Source organism: Antechinus flavipes, chromosome 4, assembly GCF_016432865.1.
Source record: "Antechinus flavipes isolate AdamAnt ecotype Samford, QLD, Australia chromosome 4, AdamAnt_v2, whole genome shotgun sequence".
Classification (NCBI taxonomy): Eukaryota; Metazoa; Chordata; class Mammalia; order Dasyuromorphia; family Dasyuridae; genus Antechinus; species Antechinus flavipes.
In genome coordinates this window covers 260,216,494-260,232,354 of record NC_067401.1, presented here as the reverse complement: position 1 = coordinate 260,232,354, position 15,861 = coordinate 260,216,494, and the positions used below count along the sequence as shown (strand labels likewise).

At 32.1% G+C, this 15,861-nt stretch overlaps 1 protein-coding gene across 2 annotated transcripts in view; it reads left to right on the top strand.

Moving 5' to 3' along the window:
- RNGTT (RNA guanylyltransferase and 5'-phosphatase) overlaps positions 1-15,861 on the top strand; it is a 320,433-nt gene that overhangs the window by 158,176 nt on the left and 146,396 nt on the right. For both annotated transcript variants that reach the window (XM_051997380.1, XM_051997381.1), the window contains exon 13: positions 14,815-14,915. In XM_051997380.1, coding sequence (XP_051853340.1) covers positions 14,815-14,915 — 101 coding nt within the window. The remainder of the gene's footprint in view (positions 1-14,814; positions 14,916-15,861) is intronic.

Here is a 15,861-nt window from a genome sequence, read left to right as displayed (position 1 = left end):
GAGTCTGCAGTATGAAGTAACTAGTATAGGGAGAGCAATTATATGAAAACATTTTAGAGAAAACTCTGAAATGATTGAGAAATCTGTTTCTTAACTAACATTATTCCAGAGGCCTGATGAGGAAGCATGTTACTCATCTTCCAATAAAGAAATGTTGGATATGAGATAATAAATGAGACATACATTTTGGGAGATGACCAATATGGGAATTTTTAAATTTATTTTGCTTTATATTTTTTCTAAGTGTTTCTTTTAGGTTTTCTTGAGTCAGAAGAAAAAGGGATTAGAATAAGGAAGAGGGGGAAAAAATAAAAGAGTTATCAGTGCTTTTTAAAGAAATTCCCTAAAGAGAATATAAGGAAGGCCAGAAAGCATCACAGAGAAGCAGGATAAATTTTAAATATGTGTATTTTATGCATTTGTTATATAATATTTTTAAAAGCCAAAACTCTCAGACATTTACAGTTTCACGTAAAATCAGTTTTTATTTATTTATTTATTTTTCTGTTTCTCCTCTGTATGTTTGTCTGTTCTTCCTGCCCATTTCTTTTTTTCTCTGTAAGAACCCAGTTTGTTTTGTATTTATGAAGTTCACCAAGGACATATCAAAATGGCTAATTTGCATACTATGATATCATATTCATTTCTTAACATTATGCATAGATTTCCTTATTGGCAGTTCCTTATAATAATAAAAACACTTTCCAAAACTTTATAGCTTTAAAAATGATGAACTACACAAATATATATCCTGTATTTTATCTTAATAAATTTTTTTGGTATAGCTCATTAAAACAGAAACCATATGAAATTTTCTTATTTTGATTTAATAAATTCTACATTGACCTCAGTCCAGGACAGGAGAGTGCTTTCCTAGTTGCACATATATGCCTTAATTTATGCAGTCAATTTGTATTTCAGTATTTCAATAATCTTCTATTTCATATTGTTCTTGCAAATTATTCTAGAATTAGTCAACTGGACTTGTACTAGTTTCCATTCACTAGGCTGTAATAGTTTTTACTTATCTTGCACGTGGACCATAACCTGGATGTCTGATGAATTTAAGATCCTATTCCATGTCTTGCTGTGACAAAGTTTTCCAGTATCATATTGAGCACTTTTTCTGTTCTTGCACTTTGTATTTACTGCCACATTTCTCCTTATCTCCACTGCATCTGTTTTCTTTGGATTTATATTGTATTTTAAATTTATTCAGTTTTCTGTACCAGTTTTAGTATGGTAAATTATTGTGTGTGTGTGTGTGTATCTATGTATAATATTTTATAGTGTGGTCCCATTAAAATCAATGAAACTAATAACAGGAAAGCCCCTCAGCAAGTGATAATAAATTATATTTATATATATATATATATATATATATTCATTACAATAAACTACATTTATGGGCCTTTATAATAATTAAAATATTATGTTGCTTGTCACTTATCCTTTCATCTGGATGCCCTCTTTTGCTAAGAAATTTTTTCCTATGAAGATTATAATACTAGTACTTATGAATGGCATTTATTCAACTTATTATAATCAGCTCAGCTGTAAAAAGAAAGTAATATCATCTCAACAGGGAAAGTTAAATGCCTGAATGTCTTCAGAATGCTTTCCCTTCTAATATTATTTCCCATGTTCCCTGCAAATATTGCATATGTACTTGATTATGTGTGATGACCGCGTGTTTAAAATCAGCCGGAGTCAGAAATTCAGGTTAGGGGAAAATTGTTGATCTTTATTCTTAGTGGAAGTGAAGAAGAAGAATCAAAGGTGAAGGGGGATTAGCAATATGAGCAGCTGTGTCAAGACGCCAGCCAGCAGTCTCTCTTTCCGCTTCCTTCTGCGCCCCCTCCCCCCCCAAAAAAAAAAAAATCGTCATTTCCTATACAGCACATCAGGACTTGCACAAAGAGTGAGCGGGGCCATTCTTTCTCCAAGCATATATATTAATAGAGTATGGTCCAATTACTATTTAGCCTCACGTACTTGGGACCTCAGTGCATCAACTTGAGCCTCAGCCCATTACAATTATGTATATTTCATTACTCAATTGTAACATAAGCTAATTTAAGGATATGAAATATTTCTCTCCCTTCACTCTTCTGACACTTTTAAAATCTCTAGCATTTAGAAAAACAACTGGAATACAGTAAATTATTTACAATGTTTGTTGATTGGTAACTTTTCTACTGGTATATAAAGGAAACACATGAAACTCTATAGAGTTTATAAGATGGGCTATTATTGATTTGAAAATGCTAGCAAAATCAATGCATGCATGAAAAATGGTTGTATTCTTAGGTTTTGAGATTTTTAATGTATTCAAGAGATATTGTGTAGCACCTGCATTTTAGCAAATAAAGTGCTATATTTGAAATCAGGATGTGGAATTGAATTACTGTTCTGTTTAATGTGTGACCTTGGGTCAAACAAATATTCTTTTCATTCATCCCCCCAACTTGTTTTTCTAATTCCCTTTGGGCTACCTCCTTTAAGAAGTCAAATTACAATCTATGTCTTCAATTATTTTCCTCTTAGCTTCTTCTTAGCTCTCTACAGAGCTGCTTCTGATCTCAGTGAGTCAAACTTCCCTCTCTTAAGCTGACAATAATAGCTTTTTTTTTGGGGGGGGGGCATTCAGGTTTAAATGACTTGCCCAGGATCACACAGCCAAGTAAGTATCAAGCGTCTGAGAAGCTGGATTTAAACTTAGATTCACTTGATATCGGGGCCAGTGCTGTATCTACTGCCCCGTCTAGCTACCCTAATAATATTTTAATCGCTAAATGCATTGTTTGTTTGTTTGGTTTTTTTTTATATTCCTCTTGATCTTTCTATAGCTTTTGACACTGTCAATCATCCTTTTCTTCTTCATCATCTTTTTCTCTAGGTTTCTGTTATATTCTATCTTGGTTCCTCCTATCTGATAATTCCTCCTTCCCCTTTGTCAGGTCTTTATCCAAGATGTTGCAATTAAATGTGGTTGTCCTCCAAGACTCTGTCCTGGACTCATTTTTATTCTATACCCATACATGGTAATCTCATCAACTTCCATGGGATCAGTTATTATATACTGTTAATTTCAAAATATACATATATATGTGTGTATGTATGTGTGTGTGAATGTATAGATAGTCTTAATCTCTCTACTGACATCCAGCATTATATCTCCAACTGCCTATTACAATTTTGAACAGGATTTTGACTTTTTAAAAATTATTATCATTAGTTTCCAGTTATCCCAATCCTAACTTTTAAGGATTTATTTTTTTTTCTGTCAGATTTTCTATCTCTTTTACCATTTCAGTGTTTTAAAGTGTTATTTTCCTCAGCATTTTTTGTGCCTCTTTTACAAAGCTATTGACTTTTTCATAAATTTGTTGCATCTCATTCTCCCTCCCCCGCTCCCAATTTTTTTTTTCTTCTATCTCATTTGATTTTTAAACTCCATTTTAAGCTCTTCTAGGAATTCTTTTTGATTTTGTATTCAATTCTGTTTTTTCTTTTTTCTTTTGAGGCTTTGTAGCTATTTTGAAATTGTTGTGTCACCATAGTAACTTTAGCTTAAATTCTTTTTTGTTGTTTCCGTATTTTTCTACCCTGTTTCTTGACTTTGAACTGTATGTTAAAGTTGGACTATGCTCCCAGGATGTTATTGTTTAAAGCTTTATATTTTTTGTTTCTCTTTTCCGAGCTAATTCTTTCAGCATTTAGCCTTTCTGTGTTTTTAAGGTGGTGGGATCTAAGGAAAAGTATAGCACTGCTCTCTTGGTCTGTGCTCTGGTCTTTATCCAGGAACAGACTCCAATTACCTCTAGCCACAATTCTAGTATCCTTTGTTGCCCCTAGAATGTGACCAGATGCCCTAATTTCCTGCAGCTACAATGCTGCTTTCTGTCTTGGATTGAGACTAAGATCCTTACTTGTTAGTGACCACAACCACTTTTCTTTTCTCTGAAACAGTGATCAGGGACTCTGTTCCCCTGCTTTGGCATAATGCTCCTCTTTGTCTTGGGACTGTGACCTGGTACTAGTTAAAATCCAATTCAAATTGGATCCTTAATCCATTACTAGGAGACAGGCCCCTGCACTTTCTTTCTCCTCAGTTTTTCAACCCTTTTAACATCTGTGTGTTGAGAACTCCTGAAGCTAGTGCTACTTTTGATGCAGCCTCTTACAAGGCTGCTGCTGGCACAGCAGAACAGCCTTAATTTTACTTAAGGCCAGCCTCCAGGTGGGATAGACCTTTCTTATTGAGCTCTCAAGTTTTCTTGGTGTGGAAAATTGTTTCATTTGGCTTTTTGTTGGTTCTACAACTCCAAAAATTGACAAGAAATATTGTTAAAAATATTTTTGGACAGGAATTTGGTAGAATTCTGATGTGTTCCTGCTTCTACTTTGCCATCTTGGCTTCATCCCCTTAATATAGTAAATTTTGTGACTTAGCTGTTTTTCATTCTTAGCAAGGTCATTCTCAGTCATTTTTCCTGAATATTATTATCATCACATAAGCCTTCTCACTTCTTTTAAAGACCTATGCTTTGCATTTATTCAACCCAAGTGATCTGAAACATAATTTGTAAAATGTTCACCAGTCTTCCTGTAATTTCTCTGGTTCTTTTCTCCTTGTCACCTGACTGCATTATTTTATTATCAGATGGAAATGAATAGCTCATATGATAATACATTGATAATTGTTGTCAGTCATTTGTCCTTCCCCCACTGAAGTTTTGAAATTGAAATTTTACTTGGTATAACCAGATTAATTCTTAAAGAACTAAGAGAGAGAGGACAGAGACAGGGACAGAGTGAGAGTGTGTGTTAAATATAGCTGTGGCAATTATTTTAATCTAGGTACGTGATGAAAATTTAATGTAATTAAAACTCATTACTCTATAATTATACATTGAACATGTATCTTAAAGAAATGTTTGTCCTCTTGTTTATAGTTCATCTAGAGTCTATATTTTAAATCTGATGACTCATAAATATTTATTTTTAAAAGGCTTAAGATACTAATTATTGTATGGTATCCTAAGTCTCTTTATTGATAGCATATTTTATAGAAATGTATAAAATTCACTTGAATGAATAAAAAGATACAAATATCAATATAAATATGTTTTGAGGATCACATAATAAATAATACTGATTTTGGTGACTTTCAGGAATGTTCAATTTCAAAGACCTCACTTGTGTGTTATGGTATATTTAATTCAACTCAATGGTGAATTAAATTCAGTATTAAAAGTAAATTTGTATGGAACTAACATTAATATTATGGTTTTCTTTCAGAATAAATTCCTTCAAAAAATTAGAATGAAATGAGTATTTCTATCTTAACGATATTTCATGTGGTGTACTAAAAACTAATTTTTTGGAAAAATTGATATTTTTATTATAAAATTAATTCTTTGAAGCACAGAATTATGATCTTTTTAGATTAAAGAATCAAATCAATTATCTTCCTGTATCTGGAGAAAAAGAAGTCTATGAACCATTACAGTAATAACATTTTCTTTAGATTTTTATGCTAGCTGGAAGGTTGATACTGGTTCATATGGTTTTTGTTTTCATTTTTAACATTTTTCTTATTATTTAAATTTTGTGATTATATCTTTTCATGGAAGATACATTAGTAAGACAAGTGATAATTGATCGATAATTTTTACTTCAGCTTTAAATCTGTTTCTCTCTCTTTGCTGTATTTTAATGTATTGAGAATGCTGCATAACATCTTAAATGTGAATCTGAAAGTGCTTTCTTCCTGTTAATCAGTTTTGGATTCATGAGTCATTGTAAATCTGCAGTTTGTCCAATATTTGTGCATTGCTTATCAGCTCAATTTAAATTAATTTTATTATATTTTACAGCAAAGTTATATTGCATTTAAAAATATAAAAATAAACAACAAAACAACTCCACATATTTAACTTAACGGAATACAGAAACAGATGAATATGCTGGATTCAGCCCTGGTACCATTATTTGTAGGACCCTTCCCTCCCTATTGTGAAGGAGAAACTTTAAAGAGAAATCAATTTTTTTTTTTAATCATCATATAGTAACTAGCAGGATTATATATTCTTTACATTTCAGTCATTTATATAATTGAAGATGTGTTCTGCTGTTGATAAATCATCTATGAAAACCTATCTATTACTTTTTCATATTTTAATGTCTCAAAATACATGTGTAATTTTATAAGATTTCTATGCACTTGAAGAATTAGCCATATTTATCAGTAGTTGCTATTATCTTCTCAATTGCTTTAAAAAAAATAACATTCTTAACCTAATTTGTAAAAAGAAGGAGAGAGAGAGCCAGAGATATAGAGACATCATGGCTTAGTGGATAGAAGAATGTCTTGGAATCAAGAAGTCCTGGGTTTATTACCTGCCTCTGGGACCTCCTATGATAACTGGCCTTGAGCCAGTATCTAATCTGATAATATTTTAGTGCCCTCAGACAGACTTCTAAGACTACCAATTGATGATCTTCTTTGGTGAAGAGAGTTTTCAATTTAGGGAATCCTTCACACTCTTGAAATCATTGTGTTAACCTCACTTCTTTCTCTTCAGATCTATTTAGTAAGGTGGGTAGACCATTGCTCTACTAGGTGAAATAGTCTTTGATTTTCCAGAAAGTTGTTTATTTTGTCCTTTGCTGCTCATTCCTCTAATCAGGGTAGTTGAAAATCTCATGTAATAAATACATAGCCTATCCTCTCTAGACAGCAACCAACTAGAACTCAGTAACTGTAGAGTTTATGAAATGCTAAGCAGGCTACCGTGGCCTGACTCTAAGAAGAGAGGAGGGAAAGGGGGGAAAAAGCAATTCTTTAGAGGTCAGTCACTTTCATGGTAATAGGAAAGGTTCACTTTAGTATTAAAATCCTGAAATAGAGTAAAAGAGAGGCAACAACCTATATTTGTAGTTTTAGTAGCCAGAATTCAGAATGGTCTAAGAGATAAAATCACCACTGTTACCTATATCTCTAAACTGGACTCAGATAGCTCTGCTCTTGGGTCCTAACTCTAACCCAAGCTGCCTTTTGTGATCGTTGACAAGTGATTCAACCTCATTGAACTTCAGTTTTTCTTTTTCTTTTTCCTTTTTTTTTCTTTCTTTCTTTCTTTCTTTCTTTCTTTTTTTTTTTTTTTTTTGATTTCTTCTCTCTCTCTCTCTCTTTTTTTTAATATTTTATTTTATTTTATAATAACTTTATATTGACAGAATCCATGCCAGGGTAATTTTTTTTACAACATTATCCCTTGCACTCGTTTCTGTTCCGATTTTTCCCCTCCCTCTCCCCACCCCCTCGACTAGATGGCAAGCAGTCCTATATATGTTAGATATGTTGCAGTATATCCTAGATACAATATATGTTTGCAGAACCGCACAGTTCTCTTGTTGCACAGGGAGAATTGGATTCAGAAGGTAAAAACAACTCGGAAAGAAAAACAAAAATGCAAATAGTTCACATTCGTTTCCCAGTGTTCTTTCTTTGGGTGTAGCTGCTTCTGTCCATCATTTATTAATTGAAATTGAGTCTTTGTCAAAGAAATCCACTTCCATCAGAATACATCCTCATACAATATCGTTGTCGAAGTGTAAAGTGATCTCCTGGTTCTGCTCATTTCACTTAGCATCAGTTCATGTAAGTCTCTCCAAGCCTCTCGGTATTCATCCTGCTGGTCATTTCTTACAGAACAATAATATTCCATAACATTCATATACCACAATTTACCCAGGCATTCTCCAATTGATGGGCATCCATTCAATTTCCAGTTTCTAGCCACTATAAACAGGGCTGCCACAAACATTTTGGCACATACAGGTCCCTTTCCCTTCTTTAGTATTTCTTTGGGGAATATAAGCCCAATAGAAACACTGCTGGATCAAAGGGTATGCACAATTTGGTAACTTTTGGGGCATAATTCCAGATTGCTCTCCAGAATGGTTGGATTCGTTCACAGTTCCACCAACAATGCATCAGTGTCCCAGTTTTCCCGCATCCCCTCCAACATTCATCATTATTTTTTCCTGTCATCTTAGCCAATCTGACAGGTGTGTAGTGGTATCTCAGAGTTGTCTTAATTTGCATTTCTCTGATCAATAATGATTTGGAACACTCTTTCATATGAGTGGTAATAGTTTCAATTTCATCCTCTGAAAATTGTCTGTTCATATTCTTTGACCATTTATCAATTGGAGAATGGCTTGATTTCTTATAAATTTGAGTCAGTTCTCTATATATTTTAGAAATGAGGCCTTTATCAGAACCTTTAACTGTGAAGATGTTTTCCCAGTTTGTTGCTTCCCTTCTAATCTTGTTTGCATTAGTTTTATTTGTACAAAGGCTTTTCAATTTGATATAATCAAAATTTTCTGTTTTGTGATCGGTAATAATCTCTAGTTCATCTTTGGTCACAAATTTCTTTCTCCTCCACAAGTCTGAGAGATAAACTATCCTATGTTCCTCCAATTTATTTATAATCTCGTTCTTTATGCCTAAGTCATGGACCCATTTTGATCTTATCTTGGTATATGGTGTTAAGTGTGGGTCCATGCCTAATTTCTGCCATACTAATTTCTAATTTCCAGTTATCCCAGCAGTTTTTATCGAATAATGAATTCTTATCCCAAAAGTTAGGATCTTTGGGTTTGTCAAACACTAGATAGCTGTAGTTGACTATTCTGTCTTGTGAACCTAACCTTTTCCACTGATCAACTAATCTATTTCTTAGCCAATACCAAATGGTTTTGGTGACTGCTGCTTTATAATATAATTTTAGATCAGGTACAGCTAGGCTACCTTCATTTGATATTTTTTTCATTAATTCCCTTGAGAGTCTCGACTTTTTATTGTTCCATATGAATTTTGTTGTTATTTTTTCCAGACCATTAAAATATTTTCTTGGAAGTCTGATTGGTATAGCACTAAATAAATAGATTAGTTTAGGGAGTATTGTCATCTTTATTATATTCGCTCGGCCTATCCAAGAGCACTTAATATTTTTCCAATTATTTAAGTCTGCCTTTATTTGTGTGGAAACTTTTTTGTAATTTTGTTCATATAATTCCTGACTTTCCTTTGGTAGATATATTCCCAAATATTTTATGCTATCAACAGTTATTCTGAATGGAATTTCTCTTTGTGAACTTCAGTTTTTCTCAGTGAAAGGCAGATAGATGACAGTAGTTAGGGTACTGAGCTTTTAGAGTTAGAAAGAACTGAGTTTCAGACTCAGCCTCAGATATTTAATAGATTTGTGACCACTTAACAGCTATCTATCTGTTTCCATAATTGTAAAATGAGATCAAAGGAAAGTTGTTAAAGTTAGTGAATTGTTCTGAGGAAAAGATCCTTATCTCAAGGAATGAAAAAATTAGATTAAAAATTTGCCCAGTTTAAATTTTTTCTTTTTTTTTTTTTTAAAGGTCAGCATCATGCAAACATATAGTAAAAGTATTTGAGAGACATTTTTGTTGGAATAATGACTAGCCAGAAAATTATATAAAACAATTCTATTCTTCAGAAGTCTGGAGAAAAATGAAGACATTATCATTAAAAAACTGTTTATTGTAATATAAGGTTTTTTTGGAGGGTACATTTTGTCTATTACTGTTTGCCTCCCTTCTCATTCTCTTTTTCTCTGCCCACCACATAAATCTTTCTTTACTCTTTTGAGCAAATAAAAAATAATAAAACCCTTAATACCTAGCTGGATTTCCACATTGACCATGTGTGAAGATAATATGCTTCATTTTTTAAAAGTTCATTACTTTTCTGTCAAGAGATTCAGGAGACGAGTGACTTTTTTCATCTTCATCCTTTTGAACTCATAGTTTATCTTTGCATTGATCCGGGTTTTAAAGTTTTTTAAAGTTGTTTTTCTCTCTAAAGTTATTACTAAATAAAATGGACCCACACTTAACACCGTATATCAAGATAAGATCGAAATGGGTCCATGATTTAGGCATAAAGAACGAGATTGTAAATAAATTAGAGGAGCCTAGGATAGTTTTATCTCTCAGACTTGTGGAGGAGGAAGAAATTTGTGACCAGAGATGAACTAGAGACCATTACTAATCACAAAATAGAAAATTTTGATTACATCAAATTAAAAAGCCTTTGTACAAACAAAACTAATGCAAACAAGATTAGAAGGGAAGCAACTGGGAAAACATCTTCACAGTTAAAGTTTCTGATAAAGTCTTCATTTCCAAAATATATAGAGAATTGACTCTAATTTATGAGAAATCAAGCCATTCTCCAATCGATAAATGGTCAAAGGATATGAACAGACAATTCTCAGATGATGAAATTGAAACTGTTACCACTCATATGAAAGTGTTCCAAATCATTATTGATAAGAGAAATGCAAATTAAGACAACCCTGAGATACCACTACACACCTGTCAAATTGACTAAGATGACAGGAAAAAATAATGATGAATGTTGGAGGGGATGCGGGAAAACTGGGACACTAATGCATTGTTGGTGGAGTTGTGAACGAATCCAACCATTCTGGAGAGCAATCTGGAATTATGCCCCAAAAGTTATCAAACTGTGCATACCCTTTGATCCAGCAGTGCTACTACTGGGCTTATACCCCAAAGAGATACTAAAGAAGGGAAAGGGATCTGTGTGTGCCAAAATGTTTGTGGCAGCCCTGTTTGTAGTGGCTAGAAACTGGAAAATGAATGGATGCCCATCAATTGGAGAATGGTTGGATAAATTGTGGTATATGAATGTTATGGAATATTATTGTTCTGTAAGAAATGACCAGCAGGATGAATACAGAGAGGCTTGGAGAAACTTACATGAACTGATGCTAAGTGAAATGAGCAGAACCAGGAGATCATTATGTACTTCAACAATGATACTGTATGTGAGGATGTATTCTGATGGAAGTGGATTTTTTTGACAAAGAGAAGATCTAACTCAATTTCAATTGATAAATGATGGATAGAAACAGCTACACACAAAGAAAGAACACTGGGAAATGAGTGTAAACTATTTGCATTTTTGTTTTTCTTCCCGGGTTATTTCTACCTTCTGAATCCAATTCTCCCTGTGCAAAAAGAGAACTGGTTCTGCACACATATATTGTATCTAGGATATACTGTGACATATTCAACATATATAGGACTGCTTACCATCTGGGGGAGGGGATGGAGAGAGGGAGGCGGAAAATTGGAACAGAAGTGAGTACAAGGGGTAATGCTATAAAAAATTACCCTGGCATGGGTTAAATAAAAAGTTATTTAAAAATGAAATAAAATAAAATAGTTCTGATCATTTTGCTTTGCCCCCAGTTCATTCAAGTCTTCTCAGTTTCTTTTGAAACTGTTTATCTCATCATTTCTTGTAATACAATAATATTCCGTGACATTCACATACCACGATTGTTTAGTTACTCTAATAGAATATCCTCTTAATTTCCAGTTGTTTTTTTTTCTACCTTGAAAAAGTCCTAGGGAAATTATGTTTTGGTCCTTTTCCTCTTTCATTTTTTTGGTAGCTTGAGCTTATTAGTGGTATAATTAAATCAAAGGATATATGATTTTGGTAACTTTTTAGGAATTGCTCAAGTTTGCTTTCCAGAATGGTTGTGCTCATTCACAGCTCCACCTACTTTCTTTTTCATAGCTCCTCTGGCACTTTCCATTTCTTTTTTCTGTTATCCTTAGATAGGTTGGAGATGGAATCTCAAAGTTGCATTAACTCTCTAATAATTTCTCTAATAATTTCATTTTTAACAGTCCTGTGCTTCCAGTTTTTCTTTCATAGGTAGATACATAAAGACAAGAAAATTATATGATACATTATAAATGATGCAGGTATAAATATATCATCAGTACTCTTAAAAGCAGAAATTAGTCTTTTTTGTATTTACTGTAGCTATTTTCTTGTGATATTTAAGATCTGCTGTCCATTTATAGTTGATTAGGTCAAAATTTTTTCTCAGGCAAAAATGGAGGTTGTGCAAATCTCAGGTGTAATAGAATGTAATGTTGAAAATAATTTGTTTTATTTTATTAATAATTTTTGTTGATGTTGTTTTCATGTCTTTGAACAACTGAATTGTGACATTTTTGAGATATTTACTTAATTTCAATAAAAATTGTTAAAAAACCTAAAATTTTCAGAATGAACTGGAAAACTACTTTTCTAAAAAAAAATTTGTCATTCCTCATTATACCAGATAAATGTTATTTAATAATATTTTTCTTAAAACAATATAAGTATCTATAATTTTTCACTGTAGGGTATTCCAAGTATGCATTACCGCCATCAAATCTTATGGCGACCTAGCTAAATTCTCCAGACGTGTCTGAGGCAAGGGTCACTTGACTGGGATCATTCAACAGGCAGTTATAAAGCAGGATTTGGGCTCCTGTCTTCTTTTTTTTTTTTTTTTTTTAAACTCATTAGAGAGTCAAACCAACACTATTCATTGTGCCACATTGCCACTATTGTAACATTTTCTTAATGTTTACAAACAGGTATCATACTACCTGGCATTTTTTAGGTAATACTTACTAGTTGAGGGCAAATATATTGAAGCTTACTAATTGGACTCTGTTATTTGTATTAATCCAATTTTAAGAAAACAAAAAAATAAAAAATTAGATAAATTCCTATTTTTAAGAACTTGAGGCTTTTATCACATTCAGAATCCAGAGAAAGGATAATTGTGAAAGATTGCATTATTTCTTTAAATATGATACCAAAAAGAAATGCTGTTGATTCACTATCAACAGGAGAAGGAAATAAAAAATAGAGTTCAGAAGGAGAAGGTTGTTAATGAACATTCTGATTAAAAAAAATTATGCTTTGATTTGTTTTTCCTGTAGTTACTGATGTCATGTGTTTTCTCTATGCTTCTTTATGGTAAATGTATTCATTTAGGTGTAATGGTACCAGCAGTGTGCCTGAAATAGAAGTTCCTGTAATAGAAAATAGTGTATAAATAAGCATAAAATTTGTAGAATAGAAGAGAAAGGGAATCAAGATTGCAAACTGTTTTACCCATACTGATGCTTTGTGCCTGATGAATCCATAAAAATGCCAGTAGAACATGGTTTTATGTTCTCCGAAAACCGTGAAAATAAACATTTTGTGCATCAACTTTATTCCCCAACAGAGGTATATAATTAATTTCATGTAGATGACTTTAATATGCTTTATTGATGAGTGAAAATCAACATATAGATTTGTTATTTTTGATAAATTTTACTTCTTCATAGTGATAATGAAGCATCATTTTACTTTGTTATTCATTATTTGGTACAAATATTCTCTTATTTTTAACAAATAAGGTGGAAAATACATTTCCAGTCTTGTTTAGAGGATATGTTGTAAGTCCCAGTCTTTCTATGGTTTTCTAAATCAATTCTCATTTCCTACACCACAAGCAAAATTCCATTTTGGATTCAAATAGCACCTTCCTTCATAGGATTGTTGAGGTTAATTTTAGTATTTATAATAGTCAAAATGAGTTGGTGGTTCTTGTTCTCCTCCTCCTTTTAATAGAGTGGTAGTAAAAATAATCCTGGAAGAGGAATCAGAAGACTTAGATCAAATCTAGATTCTGTTGTTTACTCTGTCACTGTGATGAATAGATCACAATCTCAAACTCTATTTCATATATAAATGGAGGTTATAAGACACTGATTATTTCAGTGTAAAGAAGGCTCTTTATGTTACAAAGTATTATGTAAATGTGAACTCATAGTGTATAAGGACCATCTGATAGAGTGGAAAAAATAATAAGCTTAGCTAGAAGCAGAAAATTTAAATCTTAGATTTCATTCACTACATAAAAACATCATGAATTAGTGAATACATGTTGAATGTGTGAATGCATCATGATTAAGTGAATAAATGTATGAATGAATAAACATACAGTGGAATTAAAAAGGTAGATTTAAAGATTTTTAGTTTTATCAGGGGAAAGTATTTTTATTAGTCTAGCTTATTGAAATCTAATCTGCCTTTGATGTTTGAGTACTGAAGCTCACTTGGTGGTTCTGTGGATGGTAGTAATAATGATCACAATTTTCAAAGTTAGGGCCACATTTTACAGAAAAAATTTCCTATGTATTTTGAATCTTCAAGTGGAATTATGGTGATATCATTGTGAAGACTTCATGATAAGCATTTTAAAATTGTTTTGATTGAATATTTACAAATATAATGAAATATCAAGAGAAATAACACACGTTCACGTGATTATTGTGAAATCTCTGAAAAACTCTAAACTGCTTTACTATTTAACTAAATTTAACATTTAACAAAGATAATGCTAGGAGTAGAAATGTATAATCTTAATTTCTCAAATTCAATTGAAGAGTATAAAAAATAATAATAAATAATATTGAACTACTAGTTACCCATCTTTTGACCACAGCTTCTTTTTGACGATCATTTTTAGTCTCAAGTTCTTCTATTTTGTTGTGGAGTATGTTCTGGGTCCTTCATTGCTTGAGTAAATACGATAAACAGTATCAAAAGAAGATATTTGAGAATATTTTTTCTAGGTATTTAAAAATAGTTTGTGGAAGGAACAGCTAGGTGATGCAGTAGATAGAGCACTAACCCTGAAATCAGTTTAAATCTGGTCTCAAGACACTTAATATTATTAGCTGTGTGATCCTGGGCAAGTCACTTAACACCAACTGCCTCAGCCAAAAAATATATAAGTTTGTGGGTACCTTTCAGTTGATTTTTTTATTATCTCAAAATAGTTGATCCAATTGCAAGCATTCTTTTTTTTTTTTAATTCACTTTAGAAATACAAACCTGGTCGGTGTGATGATATTTTGAAATGGAAACCTCCCAGTCTGAATTCTGTCGATTTTCGCCTAAAAATAACAAGAATGGGAGGAGAAGGGTAAGTGCATTCTTTTCTCTATTGTCATGTTAAATAAAATGTTTTTAATTAACTTTTGTCAGTGTACTAGTTAAAATCTCTTTTAAATGGCTACCAATATGGTCTCTGTAACATACTTTTATTTTATTAAGATTATTTTTTCAGGAAAAAGTAATACATATATTATATATTGAAAAATTACACCAGGTATAGACCCATCTCGGATATGAGGCATAGTAGAAAAAAAAATGGGACCTTTATTGAAACCAATAAGATATTTAAAGTCTATTTAATTTTTATTGGCAGAATTTCTTTATACACACACACACACACACACGTATGTATGTGTGTGTGTTATAATATATTTAATATTTCAAATTTTATAACATTTCTGTTTAGACAATCTTCACTTTTGTAATAATTGTATTTATGATTTATTATTTAATGCTTTGGGGTAATTGTTTCCTAGACATAATCTGCTTTTGCCTTTTCAAAGGTTTATTAAAAAATTTAGGATTTAATAACCAAAATAAAACTTGTTAAATTGCATCAAAGTGGCTTTTGTGTTATGCCACACTTAAAAAAAAAGCTATTAAACTTTTTAAATGTCATACGTATAATTTAGCTAATTGACTTTCAAGGGACCTAAAGTCATGTTCTTTATAGATTATATTCTAATATTTGTTTCTTTGCCCTTTTTTGCCATGGATTTGAAAAGAGACTACCCATTTTTCTCAGAATATGAGACCAAGTTCTCCACCTTGATTACCCTTGCAATTTTTCCTGGATTGTACCTAGAGTAAATGCTATTCATTTCTCCATTTTCTCATTCTGATCCTCTTATTCTTATAGTGGAATTTTGATATTTTACCATTGAATTTTGATATTTTAAATTTGTCTAAATGAGCTATTTGCATTAAAAATGCAAACTCAATAACCCTAGCTATTTAATCTGTTACATCATCTA